At 58.3% G+C, this 27,929-nt stretch overlaps 1 protein-coding gene and 1 long non-coding RNA gene across 7 annotated transcripts; one reads left to right on the top strand and one right to left on the bottom strand.

Moving 5' to 3' along the window:
• Positions 1-587: 587 nt before the first annotated feature.
• Positions 588-3,692, bottom strand: LOC125080881 (uncharacterized). The gene is made up of 3 exons (XR_007121525.1): positions 3,428-3,692; positions 1,048-1,126; positions 588-751 (listed from the first exon to the last, which is right to left on the bottom strand). It is a non-coding gene; the product is annotated as an uncharacterized LOC125080881 (long non-coding RNA).
• KCP (kielin cysteine rich BMP regulator) lies at positions 3,226-27,794 on the top strand. 6 transcript variants are annotated; one of them, XM_047695056.1, is made up of 42 exons: positions 3,227-3,459; positions 5,195-5,361; positions 5,913-6,102; positions 6,192-6,268; positions 6,977-7,061; positions 8,544-8,611; positions 8,769-8,865; positions 9,005-9,087; positions 9,334-9,427; positions 10,304-10,386; positions 12,941-13,034; positions 13,178-13,257; positions 13,334-13,427; positions 13,767-13,852; positions 13,926-14,007; positions 14,230-14,382; positions 14,484-14,590; positions 14,667-14,760; positions 15,479-15,652; positions 15,799-15,881; positions 15,978-16,071; positions 16,165-16,353; positions 16,633-16,803; positions 18,445-18,621; positions 19,287-19,372; positions 19,642-19,732; positions 19,861-19,943; positions 20,032-20,125; positions 20,948-21,121; positions 21,363-21,445; positions 22,092-22,212; positions 23,093-23,172; positions 23,388-23,487; positions 24,013-24,101; positions 24,443-24,545; positions 24,636-24,778; positions 25,083-25,255; positions 25,338-25,449; positions 25,548-25,649; positions 26,298-26,462; positions 26,915-27,221; positions 27,351-27,794. In XM_047695056.1, the coding sequence occupies exons 1-42, from the start codon at positions 3,381-3,383 to the stop codon at positions 27,599-27,601; spliced, it is 5,058 nt and encodes a 1,685-aa protein (XP_047551012.1). In that variant the 5' UTR covers positions 3,227-3,380; the 3' UTR covers positions 27,602-27,794. The 6 variants fall into 6 exon arrangements, with proteins under 6 accessions (XP_047551009.1, XP_047551012.1, XP_047551013.1 ...); XM_047695052.1 differs by lacking the exon at positions 3,227-3,459 and adding an exon at positions 4,954-5,062 and having other exon boundaries at positions 13,926-14,382; positions 27,351-27,639; positions 27,684-27,794; XM_047695054.1 differs by lacking the exon at positions 3,227-3,459 and adding an exon at positions 4,955-5,062.
• The last annotated feature ends 135 nt before the right edge of the window (positions 27,795-27,929 follow it).

Below are 27,929 nucleotides of genomic sequence, written 5' to 3'. Positions count from 1 at the left end.
CTATGACCAACAACACATCCCCCTACCTGCTACCGCAGCTCAGCTGGTCAGCCAGGGGTGACCTTTGCCTGGGGGGGACCCTGATGTTGTGAGTGGGGAGGGAGGGTTCTGGGGGAATTGCGAGGCTGAGACAGGAGCCACTGAGATTGCTGACTCCAGGGCAAGCTGGAGAGGATTGTCGGAGTAGGGTTGGGGGCATGAGATCCCACACAGCCAGTTGCAAAATACCTTCGCCAGACAAAGTCACGTGGTGTAGGCATGCTCGCCTGTGGCTGTGTGACCCAGATGAAGGGTGCAGAAGAACATACCGTTAACCTTGGTCACAGGGTGGGAGGAGCTGGGCAAGAAAAGGGGCCAGAACAGACGTAATGATGCATTTTGTCTGCATACCTTTGTAGTATCTCCTTGCATTTGTTACAACCGCTGTGATTTGAAAGATAGCAAAGTACAAAAAAGTAATCATTTACTAATCCTTTCTGTCCCCTCCCTCCTCGCAAAGACCTTTTGCTTCCAGCCAGCAAATCCCAAGAGAAAAATCAACCTGGTACTTTTGGCAGTACAGCCTGAAGCAGGTAAGATCTGGGAGGTAACTTATGTTGGGGTCTTCTGTGTGCCAGGCACCACACTATGTCAGGCACACACCCTCATGGAACTTTCTCCACCTGCCGTAGGGTTAGTACTTCATTTTACAGGTGAAAGATTTCAGCTTAGGGAGACAGAGTAACTTAGTGAAATAAGTAGTAAGATTTGCCTATTGGCAGAAGACCCAGGAGAAAACAGAATTCCCATCAAAAGGGTTTAGCTCAGGAGAACTTATTTTTTTAGATTTTATTTATTTATTTGAGAGAGAGAACACGTGCCCAAGGTGAGGGTAGGACAAAGGGAGAGGGAGAAGCAGACTCCCTGCTGAACAGGAAGCCCGATGCAGGGCTCAATCCCAGGACCTTGAGATCATGACCTGAACTGAAGGCAGGTGCTTAATGACGTAATGAGGCACCCAGGTGCTCCTAGTTCAGGGGAACTTAAAGAAGGGGACTATTTACAGACCTGCAGACTCAGCGATAAGAGAATCCACAAGGGATGATGAACACCAGGGACTAAAAATAGCAGGAAGCCAGCACCACCCCTGGGGGGCAGAGAGAACAAGGGGAAGGAATAGTGTTATCACGGGAGCCCAGGTGAGCAGAAGGAGGGAAGAAATATCCTCAACCACTCTCCTCGCCTGCCTTCCTGCCTCTCATTGGCTGACCCAACAGGAAGTGGGGGGGGGCGACAGTCTGTAGGGGCTGAGAGTGGGGAGAATGAATGGGGATGGGGAGAAATGCAGAACCAACAGTGCAGACTGTTGAATGTGGAGTTGGAGTTGAACTCAAAACTCACCGACTCCAGGGAGTCCTTCTGCTGCCCACACATCCCCCTGCCTCCCACACACCACTCTGTATGTCGGGTCATGCTGCCCAGTTAAGGACCCAAGCCTGAGTCTTTCCTGCATTCTCCAGCCAGAATACCCAGAATTCTAAAGAACGGAGTGGGTGTTGGTCAGGTTAGCAGCATCTGGCAGAGAAACGAGAGCCGTGTATTCCAAGCCTGACACTTGTGTGCACTTACAATCCCCCGCTCACACTCCACCTCTGCCAGGAGCCCCATCCCCCTTCCGTTGGCCTGCATGGGGCATTCCACGAAGGACGAGGTTTCGTTTATTGCTATATCCCTGTATCTGGCTTGATGCCTGGCACAAAAGAGACTCACAGTGATCAGTCATGGTAGAACTCAAATGCCTCTTCAAATACCCTTTCCTTGGGGCCTTGGGTTTTTATTTCATAGAGTTTTCCAGAGGCTTCTCTACTTTCTATTGCAGATAAAGAATGTGCTCTTTCCAGCCACTGATTCACTTACGCTTCACAAAACACTTCCTAGGGGGTGCCCTTAGAGCAACAGGTCATGGCTAAGAAGAATGAGCCACTGGAAGTTAAATGACTTGCCTGAGGTCACCAGGAGAAAGTCTGGCAGCTCTCACCAGCGTCTGCTCTTAGCCTCTGCTCCACCCAGTATCCCAGGGGACCTGCCTTATAACAGGCACCATTTCCTTTAACCCTAGTGGGACTAGAGCTACCACTTCCTGGTTTCTTCTCTGGCCTGCTGGCCCTCACTTTCCTCTGCCCCCATGAGCCTAGCTCCAGGCCTGCAGAGGCCCCTCTCAGCAGTGGCTCACGGTCACCCCTCCCCCTGCTGCCAACTGCTCAGGCCTTTTTAGGGGTCCCTACTCCTGGGAGAGATGCTGCCCTCTCTTAAGGTGCATGGAGAGTGGGCTGGGAGGGGAGGGGGAACTTTAGTCCCTGCCTGGGCTTGGGGGAAGGTTGCCTTCTGACTTGCTGGCCTTTACAGTGGGAAGGGAGACTGCTTTGGCAGGATTCATGGCTCCGCCCTCAATGTCCCTTTGCTGTGAGCTCCGGGGCTATCCCCACCTCCCCCTGCTTCCCAGCTGCACTGAGGAGTTCGTGGCCAGCTTTCCTCACTTCCTCCCTTTGGCCCCCTCTGCCTGCTGAGCCCAGGGCCCAGCCCTGCTCCCAGTCCCGGCACCCCCGCCCCCAAGTCTGAGTTTAGGAACTGGAAAATGGGCAGGGACCAGCCAGCAAAGGGAGGCCTTAGCATTTAGGACCAAGCTTAGCATTTAGGACCAAGGTTGCTGGTATGGATAGGGGTGGTGACTGGAGTCCAGGAAGGAAATGCATAGGTGGACAAAGGAGGAAGAAAGCAGGAGACCTTGATCTCAGAGACCTGGAGCAGCCCCTTGGGTGCAATTTATTATTTACTGAGCCCTTAGTGTGTGCCAACCACTGCCCTATCTGTATACTCTCATCGCCAGTCTATAAAGTAGGTATCAGAATCCCCAGTTTGCAAACAAACTGAAGCACAGTTTGGGGTCTGCCTAAGGACAAGTGGAGTCGGCTAAATAGGGTTTTAAACCCAGCCCCATCCTTTTCTCCTGTAAGCAAGGAAGAGGCTGAACTGGGAACCCTGGGGCACATGGAGTGACCCCACGGGAGTGGGGGAGCAGGAAAACCAGCTGTCCTAGGGTCTCAGAGTGATAAATTTGTGTTTACTGTCAGGGTCCCCACCAGGGACATATGTGGGAGATGGTCCCAGCTTCCTGCCCGGCTCGGGAGGCTCTCTAGCCGCTGCCCCTCTGGGGGGTCAGGGCAGAGCTGGGGTCCAGGGCTCGAGGAGTCTATCAGGGAGGCAGACGCCAGCAGGCAGGATGACAGACTCCAGAAGCCCTCCCTGAACAAAGACTGGGTGGGAGGCGGCCTGGTGTGTCCCCACCCCGCCTCCCCCGGCGACTGCTGAGCCGCGACCACAGACAGAGAGGCGGAGCGAGCATGGCGGGGCCCAGGGCCGCCGTGCTGCCCCTCGTCCTGCAGCTCACCAGCCTGGCCCAGGTCTCGGTGACCGGCGGAGGTAAGTCCGGGCGCCGAAGCCTCGGGACGGGGGCGGTCCGGGGGACCCCGTTTCTCACTCAGCGCAGCCGGATGTAAGGAGCTGGGGCCAGGCTGCCTCTCCCGACCCCCGCCGCGGGGTGCGAGCGCCTCCGGGGCCAGTCTCCGTCCTCCCAGTCGGTGGAGGAGCGCGCGTGGGGGCGCGCACGGAGGCTGAGGCCCGGGGCCCAGGAGACAGACAGGGGGCTTCCTGCAATGCCTCGGGAGGCATTCCTGCAGGCAGCAGTGGGGGAGAGGCTGTCCCGGAATCCGGGAGTCTGAAGTTAATTATTTGTCTTGAGAAGGGGGGCAGGGAAGGAGGCGCGCCATGGGAGCTGACTTGGAGTTTGTGTCTGGCCTTCTCCTGGAGGGTGGGGGGTGCAGGCAGGAATTGAGGGGTCAGTGCAAGCACTTGGCAGCCGGCTGGGGAGAGGGGAGCGAGGACAGTTCCATGGGGAGCAATCAGGCTTTGTGAAACTAGCCGGAGCGCTTTCTGCTGGTCTCTCCAGGCAGAGGACTGGCCCTTTCTTCCCTGAGGGTCCCAAAGGACCCCCACCCTCTCTCTGACTCCCTTATTGTGCCTGCTGAAGTAGACCTGTAGGCGTGGCCTGAGAGGAGGGACCGTGGGCGTGGGGGTGTCAAGCTGGGACCGAGCGTTTAAGATGCTGAGCCCTCATCCTCAGGGGACCCTGCGGAGGGCGGGGAAGAGCGCCACCTACAGGAGCCCTACAGAGTTCCAGGTGACAAGATACCCCGCTAGAGAGGGGATGAGAATGTGCACAAGAGGCTTGGGGGCTGGCATTTGTTGGGGTGTTAGCACCTGGATGTGGGGAGTAGCAGGCCAGCCTGAAAAGAATGGGTGGCGTTTGCAAAAGGTCACATTTGGAGTTGGCGCTGGGACCTTCAGATGTGCGACATAGAGAAGTGGTGCCAGAGACCAGCAGGTGGGGACAGGGAGGATGGGGGCAGGGAGGACGGCTCTGACTTCAGCCTCCTGAGTGGAGAAACAGGAGAGAAGAGTGGGGAGTGGGCTGAGGACAACTGGATGAGACCAGAGGTTGATGGGTTGGGGGGACACAAAAGAGGAAAACTGAGCCCCAGATATCAGAGCCCGTGGGGATGGCAGGAACCAAGCCAAGGAACTCGGGCCAAAGCAGGTTTGGAAGAAAGAAGACAATTTAGGGTTCAAATGAGGCTCTCCAATCCTCCCTTGGGAGAGTGGGGGTGGGAAATGGGTGACACAGTCCCCTGCCTCACAGGACTAGTGTCTGCTAGAAACCCCTTTAGCCACCCCAGACCTGGCCTCATAATTGCTACCTCTGTGGGGAAGACCCTCCCCTCTCTTTCCTCCTCTTCCTCCTCCAGACCCTCCACTGCCCACCCCAACCCGGAGGAGGCATCTGGTCTATGCGATGTCTGTGGAGTCAGCTTATGGCCCCCCCCCCCCCCACGGTTTTTACTTTCTTGACTGCTGGGAAGGGATTCAAGTGGGGTGGAAATGGCTGTCCAACTCCAGGCCCAAACTCAGGGGTGTGGAGCAGAGGGAACAGCCGCCCCTCCCTGTGCACATGCTCCTTCTCTGGAAGGTGAGTGGGCAGGCGGTCGGGTTGGGGCTCAGGCTGCCCCACCCCCACCCCTGCAGGGTTTGGAAAACAGGACCCAGGAAGCCTTGGCAGCCCCTCACCTACAGGCCCACCTTGGATTCTTGTCCCCTTCAGGTGGGGTCATCCTCAGGGAGCCCCCTCAGCTTGCGGACATCCACCACTCCGGGCAGCAGGAGCCAGCCCATCCCTTAGCCCCTGCTGGGGCCCCCCAGGAGCAGGGGCGCCCCCTGGAGGAACGGCTGGGAAGGCTGGAGGTCCAAATGATAGCGCTCAGAGAGCAGGTAGCGAGGGAGGCTGGGCGGGTGTGTGCGAACTAGGGAATGGCGGTGCACCGTTAAAGGAAAGAAGGGTTGCGCCTTGGGGGGGTGGGTGGGAGGGAACAGTAAAATAGAGTTTGGTTTTAAATGCACGTGGAGAAGTTCTTATAGGAACAGTTCTTAATACTTACTCTTTCCTACAAAGGAAGAACCCCCAGAGTACTGATTCATCGATTTAGATGGAGCACCTACTGCACATATTATATATAATCAGAAAAGATTTTGGATGGATAAAGGTCTTCAATTGTTGAGGGGAGGGATTGGGTCCGCTTCTGTCCAAAGGAGAGGTCTGGGGAGCCCCGGGGTCCCCCGGGGAGACTGTCCAGACTCCAGATCTTGAGAACCGTGGTTAAGCCGGCCGCTGTCTGGAGGGGACCCACCCGCCTCTGCCCTGGAAGCGTCAGATTTCCTTCTCCCCCTGGTCAGGCTTCATGAGCCACAAATCTGCCGGGCGTGTCAGATGGTGCAGAGCTGAGCCAGCACCTCCTGCTTTCCCCTCCGCCTCTTTCCCCCAGAACAAGGAGCTGGAGGCCAGGGTGAGGCAGCTGGAGTCTTGTGAATGCCGACCGGCTTCTGCTCAGTGCTGGGGACTGGGGCGGGCCTGGCCCGAGGGCGCTCGCTGGGAGCCCGAGCCCTGCACAGCCTGTGTCTGCCGGGAGGGGGCTGCGCACTGTGAGCCCAAGCCCGGGCTGCCCCGTTGCCGTGGTGAGTGCTTCCCTGTCTCCTCGCCAGGCCCACCTGGGCACCTGGGGATGGCCCCGAGCGCCTGAGTGATGGCACCATCTCCTCCCCAGGCTGCAGCCACAATGGTCAGGCCTATCGCAATGGCGAGACCTTCTCCCCGGACGCCTGCACCACCTGCCACTGCCTGGTGAGTTCCCAAGACCCACCTGGGTATCCAGGTATGGGGATCCCATACCTATCCCCCTCACCTGCCTCGTGTAAGCTACCTCTCACTATAGCCTGGTGTGCAAGGTGAGCAGTGCCGTCTGCCCGCCCCTCCCCCAAAGCCTTGCCACCAGTGGCTCCAGATGATTCCAACTAGCTCTATTTTCTGGGGCTCAACCTCCCCCATGCACATGGTGGGGGTCCCCCAGCCCCTCTGATTGGGGCCCAAATGATAGCACTCAGAGGGCGTGGCGTGGAGGGGCTGGAGCTGCTTGTCTTCCTACATCGCCCCCTCACCTGTGGACCCTCCCTAACCCTGCTCATCTATCTGTCCCGCTCATCTACCTGCCTCGTCTCCATCCCTTGGCTCCACATCTACCTTCTTCCAGCCTTTCCTTCCTCACTTTTCCATTTAGGAAGCTCTCAGGTCCCTTCCTATGATCTCTCGGTTCTGGGAATTTGCTGGCACCTGGAGGAGATAGTTTCTGGGACTCAGGAGCAGCAGGAGAAGATGGGGGTGGGGGGAGGTTGTCTGTTTTCTGACCTCAGCCCGAGGGTAGCCCATGTACCTTGAGCTGCTTTGGCCTCTTGTTCCTCCACTGTGTCGTGGTTCAAGGTGAGTTTTGGGTTCCGGAGGCCGGGCCCTCAGGGTTCTGAGGCCCGTGCAGCCCCCCTGTTGGCTTCCTCACAGGAAGGAGCAATAACCTGTACCCAGAAGCCATGCCCAAGGGGACCCTGCCCAGAGCCAGGAGCATGCTGTCCGGACTGTGAGCCAGGTCAGCCTCCCTCCAGCCCCGGCCCCACCTCCTACACTCATTCTGGCCCCCAGGGCCATGGTGTGCCACCTACCACGTGCCCAGAGGGCACCTGCCCACTCACTCTGGCAGTCCGGGGAATTCAGAAGGGAAGCACAGCCAGCAAATGCGCGCTCTGACCTGGAGCGGAGCCAGAGCCTCTGTCTGATTTTTTTCCTGCCCTCAGGGGGCTTCTGACCTAGTTGAGAAGATAAACTGAACGTTAATGTAACACAAGATTTAAGATCCAATGACCAGATTAAAAGAACTGCAGGAGGGCAGCGTGTGGGTATCTGCCAGAGCAGATGGAGGGAAGGCAGGGGGAGCCACTCAAGACTGTGTCATGGCTGGTCACCTGAGCCACATCTTCAAGAGAATGTGAGATTTCACCAGCAGGAGACAGTTATCTGTGGCCCTTTCGGCACAAGAACAGGGTGGGGAGAGGTGTGTTGCCGTGAATCGGGCTGGAAAGGCCCAGTGGAAACAGCCTGCTGTAAGCCTCGCAGTTGGACTTTCTTCTGTGGCAATGGGGAGGCATAGAAGGCTGCAGAGCCAGAATGTGGCTTGTTCAAAGGAGTACTGTAGGAATATTCATCTGTTTGGGCTAGATGCAAGAGACCAGTTAGTGGGCTAGTACGGTAGTCATCTAGGCATAGAGCCAGGAGGCCAGGGATGGCAGTGGCTGCAGAGGGGGTGCTGTTTCTAAAGAAAGGGCGGGAGCTGGTGACTGGTGAGGTCCCATGGAATAGTGGGAAGCTAAGAAGGCAGTGGTGCCAAGGACATGAAGAGAAGTGGGGGTCGGGGGACAGTAGCTCTGTCCGGGGACGCTACTAGCTCACAGTCAGGGACAGGGCTGTCAGATTTAGCAAAGAGAATATGGGATGCTTTGTTAAATTTGAATTTAAACAGCATATACTTTTTTTAGTGTTAAGTACATCTCATGCACTGTTTGGAACATACTTACACTAAAAAAGTATAGATTGTCTATATGGAATTTGATTCAGCTGAGCATCCCGTATTTTATGCAGCAGAATATCAGCTGGTAGTGTGAAGGGCAGGTCAGGGGCTCAGGAGACCAGTGGGGTCTGGAAATGGAGCCTGGGAGTCGTGGCCTGGGCTGGGGAGTGGTCTGGGAAGCTGGTGGAGCTCAGAGAAAAGGGACATGCGCGCATGCACGCACACACAGAACTCTCAGGATACGTGGTGCCTCGAGGCCACTGCTAGCTCGTATATCGTTGGTGAAATTTTGTAAAAAAAAAAAACCTTTTCCTTAATGCTTCTATGGTAAAATAATGGAAATGTAAATGATGTAACATTACATCAGACACTTGACTGCCATCTGCTGGGAAGTGGTAGGAATTCAGGTTCTCACCTGAATGGTGCCCTTAGATGCAGTACCCTTGTGCCTGCTTTGGCTCCAGTACTATGGGTCTCTCATGTGGGGGCCTGGCCCCGGTTTTGCAGGCTGCCCTGGAGGCCACAGGGCTGGGGAAACGTGGCATCCAGAGCCCTGTGTCATCTGCACCTGCCAGGTAAGGGAATCAGAGCCCAGCCCCGACCACCACACACATCCCCGATGCTCGGCATACCCCAGGAATTGAGGCTGCAGCCTGCTGGGCACACTAGGCCAGCAGAGTAACTCAGCTTGGGCAGTGGAGAGGGAGGGATGGCTCAGTGTCCGCCTTGCAGGCTGGGACCGTGCGGTGCCAGGGACCCTCATGCTCGGAGCTCAACTGCCTGGAGAGCTACACCCCTCCCGGGGAGTGCTGCCCCGTGTGCCGGCCAGGTGACCTCCTGCCCTGCCCTGCCACTCCATCCCCCAGCCCCCCTGTCGGTCTAGTACCTGTTCGGGGTCATGCCCTGCCTTGGGTGATGTCCCTTTGCCCTGCTGTCTGCTGATCTGTCATCCTGACAACCCTTCCCAGGCTGTGAATATGAGGGCCACTCCTACGAAGAGGGGGCCAGCTTCCTGTCCAGCTCCAACCCTTGTCTCCAGTGCTCCTGCCTGGTGAGTGCCCTCCCCCCGCTTGGTCCAGGCCCTGCTCCTCCTTATTCACCCCCTGCCCCTACCTTGGGCCACATCTGCTGCTCTTTCATCCCCTCACATACCTTCTAAGACCTGCTGCCGGTGAGGTTCCCCTCTATCCCGGCCCTGTGGCCCGTCCCCCAAGGGTGTCAGACACCTGCCCACCCTGCCCTCTCTGGGAGCCAGCCCCGGGCCTGGCTGCTTCTCACAGCTCTCGGTGCGTTACAGAGCGGCCTGGTTCGCTGCATGCCCGTGAGGTGTCCGCCCAGCCCCTGCCCTGAGCCGGTTCCCAGGCCCGGGCGCTGCTGCCCAACCTGCCAAGGTAAGAGGCTGCCATGCCATTTCTTCCACTCTGGAGCCCATTCTGCTGGCCCTGACCTGGGGAGTTTGCTCAGTCGGGGAGCAATGCCCCATCAAGCTGGCTCCAGAGATGAGGTGCTTGGGCTTGCATTTTGCCCTTGCCACGTCATGGCTGCGTGCCTCTCAGGGAGCTACTCTGTGCCTCAGTTCCACATTTGTGAGCTGTGGATGATGACATTCTGTACCCTGATAAATGTTGACCACCATTACCCACTCTGTGCACAGAAGACACAGGCGGGCCATCCGGGCGGACCCCTAGAGGGGGACGCCGAGTCGCACAGCAGTACTATGGCAAAGGCAGGCTGAGAAGTAGGTGCCAGGCACTGTGGAAACTCAGAGGAAGGAGACCCAGTCCAGCCTGGACACAGGAAGGAGAGCGTCCTAGAGACAGCGTGTTCTGGGTGAACCCTGAGGATGGAGAGCAGTTAGCTAGGTGATGGGTGGAATAAGCCAGAGGGCATTCCAGGGAGAGAGGACAGCTTGCACAGAGGTGTGGGACAGACAGTGTGAGGTGGGTGTGTTAGCGGGAAGCTGCAAGCACGCACCAATGGCCAAAGCCTGTGGTGAGAGATGAAGGGCCCCCCGTCCAGAGCAGGGGCAGGTGGGCGTGGCCACACTGGGTCCTGGGAGACCTGGAAGGACAGGCTAAGGAGCTTGGGTCTTACCCTATCTGGGTCTTGGGAGCCCCCAAGAGTCTAGGCCAAGGCATGACATAGTCTGGTTTGGGCTCAGGAGAGAGCCCCCAGAGGGCCTGTGGAGGACGGTAGGGGCAGGCTGAGCCGGCAGCTAGGCTGGCTCCCACCAGGCTTCCTTTCTGCCCATCTTCACCCCCACCCAGGCTGCACTGAAGGTGGCTCTCACTGGGAGCACGGCCAAGAGTGGACTGCCCCTGGGGACCCCTGCCGGATCTGCCAGTGCCTGGTAAGCCCTGCTGCTACTCCACACCCCAGGTACCCCATTTCATTCTTTCATTTCACTGAGCACATCCCATAGGCACTGGGAGGGGACAGAGTTGGAGAAGACCTGATGCTGGGCACTTGGGGCGGAGGGATGGGGCTGTGCCTGTCTGCGTGCCAAGTTCTGAGCACGGCAGGTGTGCAGCATGGATTTGTGAAGTAACTCAAAGAGCTTGCAAGCTCCAGGAGTGAGACAGGGCAGGATAGGAAAGGCAGCATCAGTTCTGGAGAGATTTCCTAGAGACATCTAGAACTGGGCTGTCCAATCTGTGACCTAATGCGTGTGGTCACTGAGCCCTGGAAATGGGGCCATTCAATCTGACTTGGGCTGGAGCATAAAATACACATGGGATTTTAAAGACTTACTGTGAAAGAAAGGAATATAAAATATATCATTAATACTCTATGTTGATTGTATCTTGAAATAACTGTTGGATAGATTGAGTTGAATGGAATATCTTAAAAAGTCATTTTAGCTGCTTCTGTTTTCGTTTTTTATTTTTGTTTTTTTTTTCCTTTTTTCCCCCTTTCTACTTTTGGAAATTTGACCACCAGAGAAATTTTTTAAAAGATTTTATTTATTGGGGCGCCTGGGTGGCTCAGTGGGTTAAGCCTCTGCCTTCGGCTCAGGTCATGATCTCAGGGTCCTGGGATCGAGCCCCCCATCGGGCTCTCTGCTCAGCGGGGAGCCTGCTTCCCCCTCTCTCTCTGCCTGCCTCTCTGCCTACTTGTGATCTCTGTCAAATAAATAAATAAAATCTTTTTTTTTTAAGATTTTATTTATTTATTTGACAGAGAGAGAAAGATCACAAGTAGGCAGAGAGACAGGCAGAGAAAGTGGGGGAAGCAGGCTCCCCGCTGAGCAGAGAGCCCGATGGGGGCCTCCATCCCAGGACCCTGAGATCATGACCTGAGCCGAAGGCAGAGGCTTAACCTACTGAGCCACCCACGTGCCCCTGACTACTAGAGAATTTAAAGGGACTTGTGACGTGTATTATGCTTCTGTTGGACAGCACAGATCTAGAAAATCATGGAAGGGGTGGGTTTAGGTCTTAAAGGGTGAGTAGAATTGAAGCAGGGAGAAATGAGGAAAGACACTCCAGGTGATAGAGACTGAATGTTTGTGTCCCCACCCCCCAAATTCCTATATTGAATCCTAGTGGTATTAGGAGGTGGGGCATTTAGGAGGTATTTAGGTCCTGAGGGTGGCACCTTCATGAATGGGATTAGTGTCCTTGTAGAAGGGACCCCAGAGAGCTAGCTCCTCCTCTCTTCAGCCATATGAAGACACAGAGAAAACACAGGTGTCTAGGAACCTGGAAGCAGGTCCTTACCAGACCCTTCTGGCACTTGCTCTTGGACTTCCCAGCCTCCAGAACTATGAGAACCAAATTTCCGCTGTTCATAAGCCCCCCAGGCTATGGGATTTCACTACAGCAACTGAAATGGTTGGACCCTTCCCCTCTGTAACCATGTGCTCCCCCTCCCTGCTCACACGGACCACTCTCCCCAACATCTGTGAGAAGAGTGACTGGCTGTCCACTTAAGGGACTGGCAGTATGGAGCCCCGATGCAGGTGTGACCTCAAGGGGTGGGATCTGTCTGGGAGGGGCCGCGGGGAGTATCGGCAGCTGTGGCTTGATTGCCAGCTCCCAGAGGTGGGTGTCACACCAGGCTGGGCATCTCATTTCATTCCCATAACAGGCTGTGAGCACAGGACTGTTGTTTTTTTAAGCGAGAAAGAGAGAGAGAGAGCAGGGGGGAGGGGTAGACTCCCTGCTGAGCAGGGAGCCAGATGCAGAACTCAATCCCAGGACCCTGGGATCATGACCTGAATGGAAGGCAGACACTTAACTGAGCCACCCAGGTGCCCGAGGACAGAACTATTACTGTCTTTTTTCAGATAGGTAAACTGAGTCACAGAACGCTTCAGTAACGTGATGGGTTATACATCTGTATTGGTTTCCTGGGGCCCCCATAACAAAGTAGCTCAGACGGATTGCCTTAAGCAACAGAAATGTATCATCTTGTGGTTCAAGAGATCAGAAGTCCAAGATCAAGGTGTCAGCAGGGTTGGTTCTTCCTGAGGGCTGTGACGGTGAATCTGTTCTAGGCCTCTCCCCTGACTTCTGGTGGTCTGCTGGTGATCCTCGGTGTCCCTCAGCTTCTTCCTTCGTCCTCACATGTTGCTCTCCTTGTGTGTGTGTGTGTGTGTGTGTGCGCGTGCACATGTGTGTTTTCAAATTTCCCCTTTTTACAAAGACATAGTTACTGGAGCCACCACCCCACTCCAGTATGACCTCATCTTAACTAATCACATCTGCAATGACCCTGTTTCCAAATAGGCCACATTCTGATGTCCCAGGGGTTAGGACTTCCACATATGAATTTGGGGGGACACAGTTCAACCCATAACAGTGCTTAGTAAGTGGATCACAGGGACTCAATTGCTGTTCCTGCCACCTGACGGAGCTCTAACGGCACCTTCCCCTGCCTCCCCCCCCCCCGCCCCCTCCCAGGAGGGCCACATTCAGTGCCGCCAGCGAGAGTGTGCCAGCCTGTGCCCATACCCTGCGCGGCCCCTGCCAGGCACCTGCTGCCCACTGTGCGATGGTGAGTCGGTGAATGGTGCCTGGTGCAGGGGTGCAGAAAGCTCATGGATGGCCCAGCGCAGTCTCCCACGAAGGCCAGCCAGGACAGGCAGCGGGGGGAGCAGGGTTCCTGAGAAGGGTCTGAGGCACCCTCTTCCCCAACAGGCTGTTTCCTAAATGGGCAGGAGTACCGCCGTGGAGAGCTGGTGGACTCTGGAGACCCCTGCTCGCACTGCCGTTGCGCTGTGAGTGTGGCTGCCTGGCAGGGAGGGCCTGGTTTCCAGGCCTGCCTCTCGGACGCTGACCAGGCCCTATTGGCAGAACGGGAGCGTCCAGTGCGAGCCTCTGCCCTGCCCTCCTGTGCCCTGCAGACACCCAGGCAGGATCCCTGGGCAGTGCTGCCCAGTGTGTGACGGTGAGCTGGGGGCTTGAGTCACCTGGAGGGGGGCAAGCACTGGCCCCAGAGAGGCTCCAGGGGTGCCCGGGCACAGGGGTTCGGACCTATAGGAAGCCCCTTGGACTACAGTACAGGAGAAGTCCTTGAAAAGCCTAAGCTCCTGTCACCACGGGTGAGGGGCATGTTCTCACCTCGCCTTCTCATGGCAAACTGGGCCCCAAGGTGGGGCCCGAGATCCTGAAGGTGGGGGAGCCTGGTGCATCAGGGTGGGCAGTGGACGCCTCGAGGTGGTGTGAGGCTTCGCCGTCAGCCCCCTGCTCTGTCCCCACCCCCCGGTCCTCCTGTTCTCCTGTCCAGGCTGTGAGTACCAGGGACACCAGTATCAGAGTGAGGAGACCTTTCGACTCCAAGAGAGTGGGCTCTGTATCCGCTGCTCCTGCCAGGTAGCCAGTCCAGCCCTCTCCCACCCCAGATCTGAGTCAGCCCTTGGGGACCCTCAGCCAGCATCCCTCCTAGGCCGGCGAGGTCTCCTGTGAGGAGCAGGAGTGCCCGGTTGCCCCCTGCGCACTGCCTGCCTCTGGCCCCCAACTCTGCCCAGGTATGTGTGGGGAGGGGGCGAGGGAGGAAAAGCTTCAAAGGAGGTCTGCTTCCAGCCGCCACAGATGGAAGGGGGGGATTGCCGGGGCCACCTCCCATTCTGGTGTGGGTTCAGAGACCACCGTGGGGATGGCAAAGCCAGGTTCCTGTGGTCTGGGAAGGTCAGGGATGGCTGGAGGTGTCCCAGTTGCCCCGGTGACAGCCCCCCCCCACTCCACTGTAGCTTGTGTGCTTGATGGAGAGGAGTTTGCCGAGGGGGTCCAGTGGGAGCCTGATGGTCAGCCTTGCACGGCCTGCTCCTGTCATGATGGCGTGCCCATGTGTGGAGCGGTGCTCTGCTCCCCAGCCCCCTGCCAGCACCCTACCCAGCCCCCTGGTGAGTGCTCCACACCAGTCTGGCGTTCTTCCCCCACCCCCTGTTTGTCCGGCTCCCCCCACCCCCAGTTTGCTGGGCTCTGATCGGTCTTTCCCACCCAGGTTCTTGCTGCCCTGGCTGTGAGCGCTGCACCTACCATGGCCAAGTGTATGCCAACGGGCAAAACTTCACAGACGCAGAGAGCCCTTGCCACACCTGCCGCTGCGAGGTAGCTCCCCGGGTTCGCCGCTGCCCTGCTGAGCCCCTCCTGGGGCCCACCCCCATTGCCCTCTCCCTGCTCCCAGGAGGGGACTGTGAGGTGCTCCTTGGTTGACTGCCCTCCCACAACTTGTGCCAGGCCCCAGAGTGGACCCGGCCAGTGCTGTCCCAGGTGCCCAGGTATGTGCCTCTTGCACCTGGGGGCCCTAGACCCAGCTCTCCCGTGACCCTCTGGCCTCACCAGATTCCTTAGAAAGCAACCACCTCTGGAATTGTTTCCAGCTGGACACAACTTGGAACTCTCTGGAACTCACAGAGTATGGGTGGGAGGGAGAGTAGAGATTTGTTTCTCCTTTTGTGCTACTCCAGGACCCGTCCCTCCCATTATGTATGTCCTCTTCCCATCCCCCCCACCCACCAGTCAGGTATATTTGCATATCTTTCTGTATAAAGCAGGTTCATGCCACAAACATTTGGGTCTGGCATGCGGAGACTGGGTGCTGGCGTGCCACGTTCCCCGGATCTGCCCCGGTGGAGGGTCTGTGCCAGGGTGCGTCTCACAAACATACACACCTGCACACGTGAGCTCCCGGGCTCTTCCCTCTCAGAGGCAGGTAAATGGGCTCAAACAACACACACACACAAACACGCACACACACACACACACACACACACACACACACACATGCACACACGCACATGTGTGTGCCCACGCACACATAGGGTGTGCTCAGAGAGATACCCACACCCGCCTACATGGACCCCTCCTCCACTCTCTCCATGGGGCTTCCTCTTGGCCTTGCCTCAGTGGCTCTGGACTCCAAGGATCAATGGGCTACCAGCGCAGCTCTAGAACTGTCAGCCCCTACTGTGCCTCTTCCCCTGCCCCCATGCTCAGACTGCATCCTGGAGGAACAAGTATTTGTGGACGGAGAGAGCTTCTCCCACCCCCGGGACCCCTGCCAAGAGTGCCAGTGTCGGGAAGGCCATGCCCGTTGCCAGCCTCGGACCTGCCCCCCTGCCCCCTGTGCCCACCCACTGCCTGGTTCCTGCTGCCAGAGCAACTGCAACGGTGAGGTGGAGGGGATAGGGAAAGGGGGGGTGGGGGGTGGTCTCCTGGGATGGCTTGGTCCCATCTGTGGGCTTTTAGGGCTGAACGGGCGGCATACCCAGGGAGGAGCAGGCCCCTCCGGTTACTATAGCTGCCCCTTCCCCCAGGCTGTGCCTTTGGTGGGAAAGAGTACCCCAATGGAGCCGTCTTCCCCCACCCCTCTGACCCCTGCCGGCAGTGTCGCTGTCTGGTGAGTTTGTCCCTGTGGGAGGAGGCCTCCCAGGGAGGGGGATCTCCTCTGCCCCCCACCGCTAAGAAGCCCTGGCCCGTGGCCCCCCTGTTGCAGGGCGGCAGTGTGCAGTGCCTCGCCCGCCACTGCCCACCGCTGCCCTGTCCAGAGCCGGTCCTGCTGCCCGACGAGTGCTGCCCCCAGTGCCCCGGTAGGCGCGGCCCTTGGGCAGATCTGCCTGGGAGAGAGCGGGGAGGCTCCGCAGCCTCTCCCTGGACCCCTGACACGCTCTTCTCTTGCTCAGCCGCCTCCTCAGGCTGCCCGCGGCGGGGGGGCGGGGTCCCTGCCCGCCACCTGGAGCATTTCTCCCTGCCCGAAGACCCCTGCCACCGCTGCCTCTGCCTCGACGGCTCCGTGTCCTGCCAGCGGCTGCCCTGCCCACCTGTGCCCTGCGCCCACCCGCGCCAGGGACCCTGCTGCCCCTCCTGCGATGGTAACGCCCCAGCGGCGCCCCCAGTGCCACTCCCCTGCCCCCTGCTCCTTCCCACTCTGCCCCAGACCCTCGCCCTACCTGGCGCCCTCTTAGTCCGCAGCACCCTTTCTCCAGCCCCTGACACTGTGCCATCCCAGCATCCTCCTCCTTCCAAGCCCACCCCTCCCACCTCCTGGTTCCCACTAAGAATTGGGGAAACAGTGTCCAGTCCGCAGGGCCTGGGAGGCTGTGGGCCTGGCAGACAGCCCCTGCTCCTGCCCTCCTTGCCTGCCCCCCTAGGCTGCCTATACCAGGGGAAGGAGTTTGCCAGCGGGGAGCGCTTCCCCTCACCCAGCGCCGCATGCCACGTCTGCCTCTGCTGGGAGGGCAGCGTCCGCTGTGAACCCAGGGCCTGTGCCCCTGCTCAGTGCCCCTTTCCTGCCAGGGGTGACTGCTGCCCTGTCTGTGAAGGTGAGGGGCAGGGGACTGTGGGGATGAGGGGCTGGGAGGGCGGGGTCAGCATCACCTTTACTGCCCACAGTGGATCCACAACATCTATCACATAATAATGAACACTGGACTAAAACCTGGAGTTGCTCCTGCCACTGATGCCATTTGGCTGTGTGACCTTGGACAAGTTACATAACCTCTTCGGGCCTCCTTTTTTTTTTTTTTTTAATTAAAAATGCGTTTTAAAAATGTGCATTTTTGTAAGATACATATAACGTAAAATTCACTACCTTAACCTTTTTTTTTTTTTTTGGTTTTATTTATTTATTTGACAGATAGAGATCACAAGTAGGCAGAGAGGCAGGCAGAGAGAGAGAGGAGGAAGCAGGCTCCCTGCTGAGCAGAGAGCCCGATGTGGATGTGGGGCTCAATCCCAGGACCCTGGGATCATGGCCTGAGCCAAAGGCTTTAACCCACTGAGCCACCCAGGTGCCCCTACCTTAACGATTTTTAAGTGTAACTCTAACTTTAGTTCCTGTAAACAAGAGAGGGTTGAACAAAACCCAGTTCCCCAGTCTTTGGTCACCCTTGTACTATCTTAGCAATATTGTTACAGACACTCTACCACCTGTAATTTTATTTAGGTAACTATTTTTCTTTTTTTTTTTTTTTTAATTTTATTTATTTGAGAGCAAGAACACTAGTGGGAGGGGGGAGCAGAAGAAGAGGGAGAAGCAAACTCCCCTCTGAGCAGGGACCCCTCCCCCATGCGGGGCTTGATCCAGGGACTCCAGGATCATGACCTGAGGCAAAGGCAAACGCTTAAGCGACTGAGCCACCCAGGCGCCCCAATGAACTTTCTTCAAATCAGCTTTTAAATTTAAATCTTTTTATAAAGGAGTCTTTGAAGCATACTATAAATGAATTCGATTTGCCAGGAATGAAGGTGACCATAAATATTAATGCAGTTAAAAATAAAACATTAAATCTGAGTCTGACACTTGCCTGCCAAGGCTTTGAGACTCAGACACGCCTCTTTTTTTTTTTTTTTTTCCTGTTAAGTCTATTTTTTTTCTTTACAGCAGTTTTAGGTTCATAGCAAAAGTGAGAGAAGAGTACAGAGGTTTCCCATGTCCCCCCTGTCCCCGCACCTGCACAGCCTCCCACATGCCCCCACTGGAGGAGGGCATTTTATGAGCCAACACTGACACATTATGACCTGAAGAGCCCCTTCTTTTTATAAAAAAGGTGGTCAGCAAGAGTCGGAGAGCTGTGTGGTTCAGGCTGCCACCACTCTGGGACACCCTCCCTGTCCCTGATTAATCAGAGGGCTGGAACCACATCTCCTGGGCCATCTCGGGCTATCTCCAGCTCTCCTCAGCTTGGGGACGTTGGTGCCTTCTGGCTGGGCAGGGGCCTGCTGAGTGTTTATTCTGGGGACAGATTCTGTGTGGGTCTTTCCCGATAGACTAGATGGCAGGCTGAATGGAAGGAAGTCTGCCCTTCAGCCAGCTCCCCGATCCCAGACCCCTCTGCCCCCCTTCCCCTGCCTGGCTCGAGCCCTCCCCTCACCCCAGCTCAGGCCCAAGCAGGGAACTGGACCACTGCTCACCTCTCACCCTTTCTGCCCTCTGACCTCCTCCTCGCCATCCTCTTTTGAAGGCTGTGAGTATCTGGGGGAGACCTACCTGAGCAGCCAGGAGTTCCCAGATCCCCGAGAGCCCTGCAATCTGTGTACTTGCCTCGGAGGCTTCGTGACATGTGGCCGCCGGCCCTGCGAGCCCCTAGGCTGCAGCCACCCACTCACTCCGGCTGGACACTGCTGCCCGACCTGCCAGGGTAGGACAGCACCTGCCCTCCCTGCCCCTTCTGGGGCTCCCAGGGGCCCTGTCACCAGGCCTCCCCACCGTCACCCCTCCCCTGAGAGAGCCACAAGGCAAACCCACACCCTGTGCTCTCCTCAAACCACGCCTGTGCCCTCCTATCTGTCCCTGCTATCCCCTAAGACTCATGGTTGTGCTCATCAAATAACTGGGCCTTGTGCTTCCAGAACTTCCTGCTCTTAAACTGTCTCATTGCCTTCCTAAAATGGCACATTACCAGACTCAGACCCATTCGATGGCTCCCAGGCCCTTGAGTCAGCAGTCATGAGAGGCAGCTTCCTTCCCTCCTGGCTTCTTTTGGCCATGACTGACTGAGCCCGGCCCACCTCTAGCCTTCATTTCCAGGAGTGCCTATTCCTCACCTCGTCTTCCCGTGGACCCCACAGAAGGCAACTTGCCCGCCATCTTTGACCCCAGCTCCAGTCCTCTCCCCCTTCACGCCTGCGGGGCTCCCCACTTGTAGCTAGCCAGAGGCTGTCCTCCCACCCTCCCCTCACTGGCCATGGCAGGCCGCACTTGCCGTCTCCCCCAGCCATGGCAGAGGTCCCTGGGCCCAGCCATGCAAGGCCGTGGGGGACTGGGCTGATGGCTACTCTTTGGCTGTGCTTCCTGCCCTGCCAGGATGCCTCTATCATGGAGTCACTGCAGCCCATGGAGAGACCCTTCCTGACCCGCTTGACCCCGGCTGCTCCCTCTGCACCTGCCAGGTGAGGTGGCCTATTGGAAACCTGGTAACCTTTCATCGTTTAGTCCTCCTCTCTGGCCAGGAAGACCTTGTTTCAGCCCACCCACCCCATCGTCTCCCAGGGGTACCATCTGGTGGAAGAGGATTGGATTCGGGTCTCCTGGGCCAAGGGAGGGGGGCTGGAGCCTGGCAGGCTCAGTAGGGACACGCTACCCTGGGGCAATGTGTAGCCTGTTTGGAGGTGGTGACAACATGGAGTCAAGAAGTGGCAGTGTGACCTCTCTCCTTCAGGAAGGTTCTGTGCAGTGCCAGAAGAAGCCCTGCCCTCCAGCTCTCTGCCCCCATCCCTCTCCAGGACCCTGCTTCTGCCCTGTTTGCCACAGTGAGCTGCTTTCCACATGCCCTGCTCCCCCTCATTCCCCTCCCCTCCCCCTGCCTCTGTCCGCCAGGCCTGTGGTTGGACAGGGCGAGCTGGCACAGCCCCTCACCCAGGAAATGTGTTTCCCACAGGCTGTTTCTCCCAGGGCCAGGAGCACCAGGACGGGGAAGAGTTCGGGGGGCCCCCAGGCAGCTGTGAGTGGTGTCGGTGTCAGGTATGGTAGGGAGGGGGCAGAGTGGGGTAGGGTGGGGACAGGGCCACAGTGCCTCTGGGGCACCTGGCCTAGAGGGCATCTCCTGCAGGCTGGCTGGGTCAGCTGTGCGCGGCTGCCGTGCCCTCCTCTGTCCTGCCCGCTCCAGGTCACGGAGCCGGGTAGCTGCTGCCCTCGCTGCAGAGGTACGCCTGGCCCCATGGGGCTGTCTCCTTGTTTTGCCCCTGGCCCCATGCCCTGTATCCACCCCACCTCCCTCTCTTAGCTCTCCCCTGGTCACCCCCTCCCTGTCCACACCACCTGGCCCTTTCACGCCCTGGCTCTTGAGCGCTCCTTCTTGCGGGTCTTCAGTTCTTCCTACCTCTCCCTGCCCCTGGCCCACCAAGGCTATTACCCCTCAAAACTGCCCCCTTCCTCACCACACTCTGGTCATCATCATCATAATGATGATTCACATTTGCTGAGCATATCCCATCTGAGCTCAGCACTCGACACATATCTCATTTAACCCACACGCTATCAGATAGGTAGTGTTATGATTCCCATTTTGCAGATGAGAAAACTGAGGTACAGAGAGGTAAACATAACTTGTCTGTAGTCATGCAGCTAGTAAGTGGTAGTCAGGATTTGCATCTTAGCCATCTGGTTCCATATTGTTACCTGGGGCACATGCTTAGCGATGGAGACTTTCATTCTTTCTGCATGCACTTATTACACACCTACTGCATGCCAACTGCCATTGCTGGTACTGGTCTATTCATTGTAACCCTTGGTCTAGAAAGCAAGCAGACATGGAATGGGATTAAGAACCCAGGGGTTCTGGCCCTCAGCCAGGGTCCTTCCCTGCCCCATGCACAAGAGCTCTGTCCCAGGCCACCTTCTCACCTCCTCCCTGAAGGTCCCGCTCCTGGCACCCACATGCCCTGCCAAGCACCCAGGGATGGGGGGGCAAGGGTATACTGGCAGAACCAGAACTCAGAGCTCACCCGTGCCCACCTGGGACACAGGCTGCCTGGCTGGTGGGGAGGAGCACCCTGAAGGCAGTAGCTGGGTGGACCCCCAGAGCCCCTGCTCCTCCTGCATGTGTCATGATGGCGTCGTGACCTGTGCCCGCCTCCAGTGTGTCAGCTCCTGTGCCCGGCCCCACCAAGGGCTCAATGACTGCTGCCCTCGATGCTCTGGTACTGGAAACCTGGGGCCAGCGTGGGGGAGGCAAGGAGGCAGCACCTGGTCCACATCTCCCTCTGGGGCTGGGCAGCAGAGCCGGGCTGTTCTAGAAGTAGCCCCCATTCTTGCACACACTCCAGTCCCTGGAGCTGGGGGTCACTGCAGGGAGAGAGAACCCCACTTCCTGGTGTTCCTGCCAGCCTAAAGGCTCCCTGGTCCTGTTCTGCTCCTACCCTCCCCCCCACCCCGCCCCAGACTGTGAGCATGAGGGCCGCAAGTATGAACCAGGGGAGAGCTTCCAGCCTGGGGCAGACCCCTGTGAAGTGTGCATCTGTGAGGTGGGTGATGGCATCGCTGAGGGGTGGGGAAACCTGGACCCTGGGGGGCACAAACACTATGAGGGTCAGAGAGAGGATTGTGCCTCTGTGGCCAGGAGGGGAGGCAGGACTTGGGGTGAAGTGAAGAGCTAAGCGGGGCCAGGAAGTGTGGGTGGGACAGGCACTGAGTGGGGATGCGGGGATGTGGGGGTGGGGGCAGTGGGAAGGCCTTCTGGCTGGAGGGTAGTGTGGGTGTGTATGGGGGGTAGGGGGAGACACCTGGGAAGCGGTTGTGGGGGGATGTTAGAGAATCCCATGTGAAGGTAATGGTGAGCAGACATATGACATCCCATGTCTGGAGACCTGGCAAGGAGGGGGAGGATAGCATGAGAGTGCGGGAGGATCAGTGGTCACATCAAGGGTCAGGCCTGAGTAACTGGCGCGAAGAGGACATCACCTCTGGGTTAGGGCGCAGGGTGAGAAGCAACCTGGGGAGACAGTAAGTCTCTGCAGACGGGAGTTTAATCGCCCAAGACGTATCCAGAGGGAGGTGCAGCAGGCTGATGGAAGAGCCTGGAGTGGGGGGGGGCGGCGGGGGGGGGGGGGAAGGGTGTGTCTCGGCTGCCAGGGCCTGGGACCCAACCCCTTTGCTCACTTATTTTTGTAGCTGCAGCCTGAGGGACCCCCCAGCATTCAGTGTCATCGACGGCAGTGTCCCAGCCTGGTGGGCTGTCCCACCAGCCAGCTCCTGCCCCCTGGGCCCCAGCACTGCTGCCCCACCTGTGCCCGTGAGTCCCTGGATATGGGGGTAAAAAAAAGGGTAGGATGGCCACCCCCAGAGTGACACTGGAAGAACCAGCCTGCTCTCCTCAGCAGCCCCAGCCTTCACCCTTTCTTGAGTCTGATGGACTTATGGAAGCCCATGCTCTGGCCAGGCAGCCCCCAGGGAGAACGGGGGATCCTTGACTGAAGCCACACACAGTTTATGGGGCCTCTTGCCCAGCAGGTGGCGCTGTGGGGCGGGAGTTTTGCCCTCCTCTGGCTTCTTGAGAGCACCAAAGGGAGACCAGAGGGGCTACAGAGGTGGGGAGTTGTTCTTATCAACACTCGCTAGGATGTGCTTCAGGGAAGGAGAAGAGGACTGACATTATTATGCATCTCCTGCATGCTAGACACTGTACTTGGTGCTTTGAATAAACAGTATCCCATTTAATTCTCGGTTGCCCAGTGAGAGGTATTGTTGTTCCCTTTTACAGATGAGAAAACAGAGGTTTTCTCATCTGTAAAATGCTGAATCTAATGCTGAAGCCAGGATTAGAACCTGGAATACCTACCTGGCTCTCTGGGCTTCCTTGTGCCATTTTTGCCAGGAGACATAAAAGGAAGTAGCAGAGGGAGACGGGGAGGCATCCTGATGGTCCTTAGGGACCTCAGGCTAAGGAAACCACACCCTGTCCACTTCCAGGTGCTCCACTCTAGTTAATGTTCTTTTTAAAAAGTCTAAACTTTTTTTTGCTGACCCCAGAAGAAAGAGGACTTCTCTTGGACTCAGGGTGCTGGGGATAGAGTATGCCCTAGGCCTACGATGTCTGGGGACACAGTGGGTAGGTGGGCTTTTGCCCCCTGCTGCCCCCTTCTCCCCCCAACACGGAGTTCTTGTCTTCACAGAGGCACTGAGTAACTGCACAGAAGGCCTGCTGGGCTCTGAGTTGGCCCCGCCTGACCCTTGCTACACCTGCCAGTGCCAGGTGAGCCCTTCTGCCTCGGGGACTCCCAAAGCTCTCTCTTCCTCCTCTGTAAGCTGTGGCAGCGCCCCCTGCCCTGCAGCAGCTCCAGGCTCCCCACTCACCCCGACATCCACCCACTTGTCTGGGACATCATACATGGCCTAGGCCTGCTCCCAATGACACCGTGCTCCCTCCCTGCTGATCTCTGCCGGTAGTGGTCACACGCCCTTCCACAGGACCTGACATGGCTCTGCGTTCACCGGGCCTGTCCCGAGCTCAGTTGTCCCCTGTCAGAGCGCCATACACCCCTTGGGAGCTGCTGCCCCATGTGCCAAGGTAAGTACCAGCCTTGACCTGCTGACCTCCCCCTCTGAGCCTGAGCCCACGGGGGAGCCAGGCAGGGGGGCATCTGAAGGCTTACATGGACAACCTAGGGTCTATACTCCAAACGCAGGCTTCATTCTTTTGGAGAAATAAAGGGTTACTCATGGTGGTGCAGAAAGCCAAGAAAAGCAGAAAATAAAGTCTGGATTCTCGAGGCCTCACTTGAGACTTGTTGGTGGGCTGAGGGACTCCGGGCCCACTGACCAGGCTTTGCAGTGAGCTGGCAGCTGGCCCATGGGAAGTTTCCAGCCTCTGGCTCTTTGGCTTCTGGGGCCCTTTCCGCTTCCTGAGCCCTGGGGTAGGGCCTAGCATCCAGTAGGTCATCCGGATACTGGTTGAGGAAATCAGCAGCATCAGGGTGCCCGTCGGGGGGTGTGTGTGTGGCACTCCCCTGCTATGGGCCTTCTGGGTGAGCTCCAGAGAGGAGGATGTAGCTGGAGGGACAGTGCTCCCGCATCCTCACTTCTTCCTTCTTAGAGTGTGTGGTGGAGGCTGAGGGCCAGAGAGTGGCAGATGGAGAGAGTTGGCAGGACCCCAGCAACCCGTGCATTACGTGCACCTGCCACGTGAGCGGGGGTCGTGGGGCGGGCAAGGGTGGGGCGAAGGGCCTTACAGATGGATGAAGAGAGGAGTCTCAGGACACTGGACCAGTGAATATGGGATCTCTGAGGTAATTAGAATAAGGCAGCCCCTCTGAGTGAGAGCGGGCAGCGGCACCCGTGTGCTGGGGCAAGGAACTAAGGGTTGATTTCATCCCCTACTTGAACATGACTTGGGTGTTCTTTTGGGGAAGGGGCAGAGAGAAGGGGTGGCTGCCTCAGACTGTGACCCAGAGGGCCCCCAGAAGTGTGAGGCCCAGGGCCCCCAGGTCCTGCAGGAGGTCCTTAGCGCAATGACTGCTCCTCAGGGGGGCCACGTGGAGTGCGACCTGGAGGAGTGCCCGGCCCTCTCCTGCCCGCAGGGCTGGGCGAAGGTAACAGAGGCCGGCCGCTGCTGTGAGCGATGCCAAGGTGCCAGCCAGAGCAACGGGGGGTTGGGGACGAGCGAGACCCAGTGCGAGGGACGGGCAGTTGACCCTACCCCGCTTCTTGGCCCCTCAGCCCCCGCCCAGTCGTGCGCGCACCAGGGCCGGGCTGTGGCCTCCGGGGAGCGCTGGGCCGTGGACGTTTGCACTACCTGCTCGTGCGTGGCCGGCACGGTGCGCTGCCAGAGCCAACGCTGCCCGCCGCTGTCCTGTGGCCCCGTGAGTGCCGCGGTCGAGGGCGGTGGGGTGAGTGGGCACGTGGCACCGACACCCGGGGGAGACCAGGCGGGAGGAAGGAGGCAGGGCTTAGGGAGCGGCCGCCGCGCTGTGGAGCCGGGAGTACCCGGGGCCGTGCAGTTCCTAGATGTGGCCACAAGGCGGCGCCCCGAGCCCGCTCGCGGTGAGTCCGGAAGCCGAGCGGGAGTCCCTGGAGATTCCCGGGCGCTCCTCGGTCCCGGGCAGTCTCTGCGTGGGGCATGGCGGGGAGGGCGATATTGCTGACGGGATCTGGGGCTGAGGCCAGGACGAGGCCCCCGCCCTGAGTCCCGGCAGCTGCTGCCCCCGCTGCCTGCCTCGACCTGCCTCCTGCATGGCCTTCGGAGACCCTCATTACCGCACCTTCGACGGCCGCCTGCTGCACTTCCAGGGCAGCTGCAGCTACGTGCTGGCCAAGGACTGCCGCGGTGGGGACTTCAGGTGCGCAGACCCCCGTGCCTCCTCCTTAACTCCCTACACCTGTCCCTGCTGACCCCCTGCACCTGGGCCTCTCCCTCCACAGCGTGCACGTGACCAACACCAACCGGGGCCGGAGGGGTGTGGCCTGGACCCAGGAGGTGGCGGTGCAGCTCCGAGACGTGGCTGTGGGGCTGCTGCAGGGTGGAGTGGTCACGGTGAGCAGAGCTGAGGACCCGGGTAAGGTCGGTCCTGCGCTGTCCGCCGTCCACTCGTCAGTCCCGAGGCCGCCCCTCCTCCTGCCTTCCTCCTTCAGGTGGACGGGCGCCCCGTGGCCTTGCCCTTCCTGCAGGAGCCGCTGCTGTACGTGGAGCTGCAGAGACGCGCGGTGATCCTGCACGCCCAGCCGGGGCTCCAGGTGCCGCTGCCAGGGCCAGTGAGGGTGTGGGAGCCCCCGGCCGGTTCAGGCCTTCTATCTCGAGAGGCAGGGGGAATACCAGCTAGGGCCAGGGCCAGATCAGGCCCGGGAGGTGAGAAAGTTCTGCTGGATTCTGAGGGGAGGAGAGGAATCATGATCAGACATCCTGGGTGGAGTGAAAGGAGATCTGAGCCTAGTTTCTAATCTTGGTTCAGCCACCAACAGGATGGGGCTCTTAGGTCGCCTCTGGGCCTGTTTTCTCACTGGTAAAAAAAAAAGGGGGAGGGGTGCGGATTTTTGGAGGGATGTCAGTTAAGGTCTCCTAGGTGGCTCCTGAGATCCTTTCAACTCCCATGCCAGAGAGTAAATTTCTCCCTGCCTTTGGCAAGAAGTAGACTTTGTAAATTTCTAAAAGAAGGCTTGTCTACTCTTGTGATTTGGACTCAAATTGTGCTTTATTCTCTGTAAGGCCCTAATGCCCAAGAGAAAGTGACCCTCTGGAGGCGGGTTTGCATTTCACCAGGGGTCCAGCTCCGTGGGGGAGCCTCTCTCCACGCATTCTCCTCCCCTACAGTGTGGAGGGTGCGGACAGTGCCTGGGGCCAGGATGGGGTCCCTACCTTTCCCCAATCCCAGGCTCTCTGCACAGGTGCTGTGGGACGGGCAGTCTCAGGTGGAGGTGAGCGTACCGGGCTCCTACCGGGGCCAGATGTGCGGGCTCTGTGGGAACTTCAATGGCTTTGCCCAGGATGACCTGCAGGGCCCTGAGGGGCTGCTCCTGCCTACAGAGGCTGCCTTTGGGAATAGCTGGCAGGTGAGCAGCACAGGAGCTGGGTGGCTGAGGGAGGCACATTGAGTGGGAGTCTTAGAGCAGCCTGCTTACATGGGAAGTCGGGGGTGGGGGGGACACACCGATGGGTTTGGCCGCTGCAGGATGATTTGGGGGCTTCTGGCCCGTCATGGTGCTGGGGCAGGGGTGGGGGGCAGGACGGCCTGATGAAAGAGGCATCACCTAAATCCGCAAGCCCTGCCTTGCCACTCGCCGGCTATGTGACATTGAATAAATCCCTTACCTGCTCTGGGCCTTGGCTTGTCCATCTGTAAAATGGGGACAAGGAGAAAGTTGCCAGTACTTCCTTTGCTGTTCCTGTAGGGAGGTTTCTGAAGCTAAACCAAAATATTTGGTGGAAAGTGTTTTGAAGAATGTAGCACACAAAGGTCAGCTGCCAGTGGATGCTGTCCCATCAGGTCACTCTTCCCACCTAGGTCCCAGAAGGACCGGGACCTAGCCGGCCATGTTTCAAGGGCCGCGAGGTGGATCCGTGCAAGGCATCAGGTTACCGGGCCAGGCGTGAGGCCAACGCCCGGTGTGGGGTGCTGAAGTCCTCCCCATTCAGTCGCTGCCACGCTGTTGTGCCACCGGAGCCCTTTTTCGCCGCCTGCGTGTATGACCTATGTGCCTGTGGCCCCGGCTCTTCGGCCGATGCCTGCCTCTGTGATGCCCTGGAGGCCTACGCCAGCCACTGCCGCCAGGCAGGGGTGACGCCTGCGTGGAGGGGCCCCACACTCTGTGGTGAGGGGTGATGCCCAGTATGAGTTGGGGAAGGGGGTGGCACAGGGGCTCAGGTCTGGACAGGTTTAGGTAGCAGGAGGGCCTCATCGCCGGGGTTCCCCTATGACCTGCTTTCCATTCCACCTGCAGTGGTGGGCTGTCCCCTGGACCGTGGCTTCGTGTTCGATGAGTGTGGCCCACCTTGTCCCCGTACCTGCTTCAACCAGCACGTTCCCCTGGGAGAGCTGGCAGCCCACTGCGTGAGGCCCTGCGTTCCTGGCTGCCAGTGCCCTGCGGGCCTGGTGGAGCACGAGGCCCACTGTATCTCACCCGAGGCCTGCCCCCCTGTCCAGCTCACTGGGGACCAGCCCCCCAGACCTCTGCCCAGCCCTGGCCAGTAGCCCCAGGGGTCACCCGGAGCCAGGATGACACCAGGACTCATCAGGTCAAAAGCCTCCCCTTGGAGAATGGCTCCCATCATGGCCAGAGCCGTGGACAGAGGGCTCCATCCAGGCCCCAGGAGCCTGGGCCTGTGTCACACAAAGACCTGTGTGTTCAGTAAGAGGAAGTAAAATTGGGGGCTCTCCTAAGGCATACTTGTGTGTCTGTGTGTTTTCTCCTGGTGTTAGATGGTGGCGTGGGCTGCTTGGAACATGGGGTCCAGTGGTCTGTGTCCCCCGAATCCGAGAGGTGGCAGCTGTGGGAACTGAGCCCTGGACCTTGCTCACT

This window comes from Lutra lutra, chromosome 11 (genome assembly GCF_902655055.1).
Source record: "Lutra lutra chromosome 11, mLutLut1.2, whole genome shotgun sequence".
Classification (NCBI taxonomy): Eukaryota; Metazoa; Chordata; class Mammalia; order Carnivora; family Mustelidae; genus Lutra; species Lutra lutra.
This window is presented reverse-complemented; position numbering and strand designations above follow the sequence as displayed.